This window comes from Populus alba, chromosome 2 (assembly GCF_005239225.2).
Source record: "Populus alba chromosome 2, ASM523922v2, whole genome shotgun sequence".
Lineage (NCBI taxonomy): Eukaryota > Viridiplantae > Streptophyta > Magnoliopsida > Malpighiales > Salicaceae > Populus > Populus alba.
The window spans coordinates 9,663,296-9,669,239 of NC_133285.1; the positions used below are offsets into that span (position 1 = coordinate 9,663,296).

General features: G+C 37.4%; 1 protein-coding gene across 6 annotated transcripts; it reads left to right on the plus strand.

Moving 5' to 3' along the window:
• The first annotated feature begins 2,580 nt into the window (after positions 1-2,580).
• On the plus strand, positions 2,581-4,817 carry LOC118063440 (dof zinc finger protein DOF3.7). 6 transcript variants are annotated; one of them, XM_035077473.2, is made up of 3 exons: positions 2,581-2,952; positions 3,550-3,967; positions 4,064-4,817. In XM_035077473.2, exons 1-3 carry the CDS (start codon positions 2,929-2,931, stop codon positions 4,369-4,371), a joined length of 750 nt encoding a protein of 249 aa, XP_034933364.1. In that variant the 5' UTR covers positions 2,581-2,928; the 3' UTR covers positions 4,372-4,817. The 6 variants fall into 6 exon arrangements, with proteins under 6 accessions (XP_034933364.1, XP_034933365.1, XP_034933367.1 ...); XM_035077474.2 differs by having other exon boundaries at positions 2,582-2,952; positions 3,559-3,967; XM_035077476.1 differs by having other exon boundaries at positions 2,583-2,843; positions 3,559-3,967.
• Positions 4,818-5,944: the final 1,127 nt, after the last annotated feature.

Below are 5,944 nucleotides of genomic sequence, written 5' to 3' on the forward strand. Positions count from 1 at the left end.
GAAAATATACTTCTTTTCAAAAGAATCGGGATTAAGAAGGAACATGTGAAGAACTTTCGCTCATCACTACGTCCCAAAATCTATTGAAAACAAAGGACACCACTGAAAGTGAAAAGTAAAGCAATTTCAACGCACATAAACGTTAAATTTGACTTAAATTGGATGCAAGGTGGCATGAGCTGAATGGTATTTGCATGAGAGTATTATGGACCTTGTCACACCTAAGTAGAATTAATACGCGATGAGACGTTTTTGTCCAAAACAAAGGAGTCTTTTTCCTGTTTAACAGGGACATTAAGACCAACCTTAAAATTCAATATATATATTTATTATACATGTTTAGCCGGAAGTTTTAGGGGTCACGGCAAACGCGCCTGGTTGTCCGTTCGAAAACCTATTTTAGGTCCCTAAATAAATCTAGTGCGCTGTTGATCAGATGAAACACCAAAGAATAATAATAATAAAAAAAGTTTAGGGATTGAAACGAAAAAATAATGAAATATTAAATTAATTTTAGATAACCTCGTTTAGCATGTTTAATGGTAATGACTAGCATGTAATGACATGATTAAAATGAGATAATCTGGTATGATAATTTATTTTATTTATTTTCCCCTCCTTTTCTACCCGATTGGGTATTTATTGGTCTCATGTGAGATAAGATTTTCAGGATTAATTTAAAGAATCATGGACTGTAATAAAAAAATTATCAAAGAATTTATAGTTGCATACACCAGCGTATGAGATAGCCTCACCGCATGGGGCTTTGTCCGAGCTCTATTCAAAGCTTTCTTGGATGATTTTAGAATTATTATAACGAGTTCTCTCTCCTAGTGTGGCGCGTGTTATTAGTGAGTGAATGACTTGCTATTTTCTTGTTATCTTCCTTTTCTCCCTTTCCTTTCTCTCAATTAATTTGCGAGCAAAACCGATGAAAAATAACTATTGTTCCTGTTCATAGTAGGATGTACAGTAATTCTTCTATGGCAATTACTTTTTTCTACATTTCTCTCTCCCGTGCAACACCTGAGGGAAAAAAAATAAAAAACCTACCGTTCCTGCAATCAGTTTTTTTTTTTTTTTTTTTTTTTTTTTCTATAATGAGAGCTTCTAAACTCAACCTCCGGACACGATCAGGGATTCCAAAATTAGCTTGAAATTAGGCTCCGCCGTGCCATCTACAGTGGGCCACAAGCGGGTTATGGGTCCATAGCCCACGAACTCCAGCCCAACAGATGATCGAACAAGCATAAGATCGATGTCGCAAAATTTGGAGAGGTCTCACACTGCATGTAACTTTGCCAAATCTTAGATATGATGATGTTCATTGATCAACGCATTTTATGGTAACATGAAGCATCTTTCGCCACCATTTTGTGTTTGGTGGAAAATATATTAATATCATGGTATGGTGATATCAATCAGGCATTGCACGCAGCTTCTTAGATTGGAGAAGACAGCAGCATAGGAGAACAAGCAATCAATAATCCAACTGAAACTGCGAGTAAGATTCGGTTCCTTGGCTATTTCGAAGACTTCGAAGCCATAGCTGTCAGCATCCCTATAAAGACATCCAACAAAGGAATTTCCCTTCCATTCTACCGCGCATTATTTGGGCCCCCACCATCTTGCTTTTGTCGGCTCCCCTCTCTCTCCATGAACCTTCCATTTTCATTTCTGAATGTTGAGCTTTCCTTACAATCCGGCCCCTTGATATAAACTAATTTATTACATTAACATAGAAATACAGGCGAAGCTGGTAAGTAAACAATTCATCCTTAATTCAGTACAAGGTTTGAAGATTTTGACTCCGGGACGCGTAATACCTGTGCCGTCTTAAAATGAGTTCTCTCAGAAATTGTACTGTCAATTTTTCAAATTGAGACCACATGACGAACCTCCACATTCGGTTCAAAACAGGCTTGAATCCAATCTGATTTTAATGGGTTCTGTTTCTGAAAGGATTGAGCTTAAGCGCTTGCAGCAAGATTAATCAACATTAATACTGGGACTGCTGTGCCGGTATTATACCTATTTAAAAGGAGCTTAATGTAAATGAAGATTGAGTTCTGATCAATGGATGTGAAGATGGGACGAATTGTGCCAAAACTAAGGCCGGTTCATTACAATATTGCTTTATGGAGGTTGAAAATAAAGAAATAAATAAAAAAGAAAATTTACAAAATAAGTTCGCAACATATACCAGATGGACTGGTGTGCGCTTAGCTTAATTAATGTGCAAGCAAAGAATATATATATATATATATATAGGGTGAATAGGAAGTTGCCTCCGAAAGCATGAAAAAGTTGCCAATCTGTGAGAAAGGATCTTTTGACAAAATGCAGGAGAGGATGTTAAAGTAATCGACAATCCTATCTTTTTGATAAACCAAACAGAACCCAACCTTTGTTCATGAGTGGTCCAAAAGAAAACATGCACTAAAAGGAAAACAACAGGGGAGGGTAACAAGAGATTGAATAAGAATCAAAGGAGTTGTACATTATAAGGTCAAAAAGTTGAACCCACCCACAGTACATACACTCATAATTCCACCCACGATGAATAAACAAATGGACAATCCACTGTTGAGCGAAGATCTGACAAAGAATTCTCACATAAGATTGAACCAGCGCTGCCAACTTAAAAAATGCGATTAATACTACTCCCTTCCCCTTCCTGTTATGCGTGTGGTGTAGTCAAAACAAATTAACACCCCTCTCTCTTGCTTTGTGTTTTTTTTCACCCTCTTTCCATCTTCATAAAGTGAACTCGCACATAAAGCCAGCATACAAACAATCTAAAACATTCTTTCTTGCACTAAGAACAGCTGCAGACAAAGGAGGTGAACACGATCCTTCTTTCCCTTTCCCTCTCTCTCTCTCTCTGAAGTCATCAGTTGCTTTTCCTTCCCCTTTTCTTCTGAATTTATGGATGCTGCTTCATGGCCACGGGTGGGTAGATATATATTTGTTTTGCCAAGTATTATATAAAATCTTCTTTGTACAATTATGAGTTAGTTTCTCTGGTTTAGGGATTTTAAGGTTATACATGATCGACCATGTTCCAGTAGTTTGTTTGGAGAGATCGAATATTATTTGTTGTTTGTCTGTTTTCTCTTTTTGTTTGTCCTTGAGATCATCTTCATGCACAGTGCAGGTCCCTTCTATTTGAATTTTCTTTATGGAAAGGTAAAGTTTAATTTCTTCTTTGAACCATGCATGAAAGCATTCAACTTTTTCTTTCTTCACTTTTTTGCTCATGTGATAACTTATAAAGGAAAGGGAAAAGGCATGATTTGCTATTATCATTTGTTCTTTTAGGGTTTTTTCCCCCCTCTTTAATTTCATTTCTGCTTTTCCTTCATGGAGTTAATTAGTTAATTTTCTCTCATTTAATTCTTCAGACAAAGAAACCTTATGCGTTTTTATTTTGTTTGATCTACTAATTGTTATCCCATCAGCCATCTCTTAATAAGGTTTCAAGATTGCATGGTTTGATTACTTCGTACAATATCGCTATGGATCTCCTTCATCATCTCAGTACTCTAGGGTTTGCAGGATATTAAACTGGCAAGACCCATGGAAGAGATGACATCAAATACATGCGGAAGGCCTGTGTTAGAGAGAAAAGCAAGGCCTCAAGAGCAGTTGAACTGTCCAAGATGTAACTCAACCAATACCAAGTTTTGTTACTATAACAACTACAGTCTCACACAACCAAGATATTTTTGCAAGACTTGCAGAAGGTACTGGACTGAAGGAGGATCTCTTAGAAACGTTCCTGTTGGAGGAGGTTCAAGAAAGAACAAGAGATCTACATCATCATCAGTAGCAGCATCTGCAGCTCCGTCGAAGCTCCCCGATCTCAACCCACCAAACCTCTCACACTTCTCTTCTCAGAATCCTAAGAGTGCCCATGAAGGTCAAGACCTTAATCTGGCATTCCCAGCTATGCCGGATAGTCAAGGTATATCTCATTATACTGAAGTGGTCAAAACTGAAAACAACAACTACAATCAACATAACTCTTATTCTTCTCCCTATACTTCATCTCCTATTTCAGCTCTGGAGCTACTGAGGAGTGGAATTGCTTCTAGGGGTTTGAATTCTTTTATCCCAACACCGATGCCGGATTCAAATACACTTTATTCTTCGGGTGGATTCCCTTTGCAAGAATTGAAACCAACTCTGAGTTTTTCTCTTGATGGGCTTGGAAGTAGATATGGAGTTCAAGAACATAATGGAAGGCTTTTATTTCCTTTTGGTGAACTGAAACAGCTTTCAAGCACAAATGAAGTTGATCAAAACAAGGGACAAGGGACTTCAAGTGCTGGATACTGGAACGGAATGTTTGGTGGAGGATCATGGTAAAAGAGAGAAGAAAGAGACAAGGAGCCCAGGAAACAACTATACCATTCTTTCTTTTCACTCCTTTTCACATGGTATTGGGTCACATGTTGAAAGCTGTTCATGACTAACATATATAGGACACATATGGTTTCTTTTTTGCTTTGCTTTGTATTCTGCTCTTCACTCTTTTGAGCAGTGTAAAAATTTTGAAGCTCATTTGGTTTTTGGCTTCAAAAAGGGTTCCTACTCGTATAATGTTTTCAAGATAGAAGAAGATTTGAATATGAGTCTGGGTTTTCTCATGGCAGTAAGACTTGTATTCATAAAGTCTTCTATCAGGATTTGCACCTGCAGTATTATTGTATTGAGTGTCCAGAGTTGGTTCAGTTAAGCTTTCAATGTATGCAATGAGACTGAGATTTGGAAGAAGTTTCAAGGAAAAAAATATTCTATCAGTTACATATCAACTTGGTTGCGAGCTAGGCTGGTTAGTGCTTCTGTGTGACCCCAACTGTCTCCAACTTTTCCCCATCTCTTTCTATGTCAGAACCAGTCTTGTATGTCAGGTCTGACTTGTTGTCCATTGGAGTCGACGGGATTCTTCCAACCATGAAATGCACTTCATGGAGCAAGCTAGCTAACACAGAAGCCAAAGAAGAACTACTTGACATGTCCCACCTTTAGGATTAGCTTCTTACTGTCTAAATCTCTTTTGAAAGTGCAATCGTAATAAATTAAACATGGCATCTAAACAAATTGTACTTTGAAACAAATTAATTTACCTGCCCCAACTAAAAGCTCACCTAATATCATTTTTAGTCACCCACTCGATATAGCGGCTGGCCCCAAATCCATTAAACGATCATTACTGCATGTTATTTGTTGTTTTAATATTCACAGACTTGGAAAATATAACAAGCTCACCTCTCAATTTGGTCTTGAGGGGGACCCCCAAAACATTCCTCTGGGCAAGCGTGCTAAGAAATAATCCCCTCCACCTAGCTAGTGAATCCATCCATCCAAGTTCTTCTCCATTTTGCTCTTTTTTTATGCTGTTGTGCATATCACTTGAATGCCATTTCGGAGGAAATAAAGTCTTACCGGTCTGTTTCTTCCCGATCACAGACCCCATGCTAGGTGCTAGCTAGACTCCTCCCTTTTATCGGAGTGCCTAATATCCTCCTTTGATTAGAGTACTGACTACTTAGTACTCGGACCATAAATAGGATTTCCTTGTATAGTGAAAATTTTGTCAGCATTGAGAAATGTTGAAGGAATCGATCGATAACGGAACACCATTGTCGAAAAGTATACTCATCGGGCTTTCAATTCTATCGGCCATTCAATCCTCATTTTTCAATTTCAACAAAATTACTGATAGAATATGTTGTCGGCAATTTCATCACCGTTTATATACTTTTAATAAAAAAAATTTATCGGCTGTTCTATCAATAAATTGCTATCCATTATGTAAGGTTTATAAAAATTTCCAGAATGAATATGAAATTTTATGTGAAAATACCAACAAAAACACCAATAAAAAGACATTCCATCAACATTTCCAGATTTTATTCTTTTTCCTCTTATGATCCCC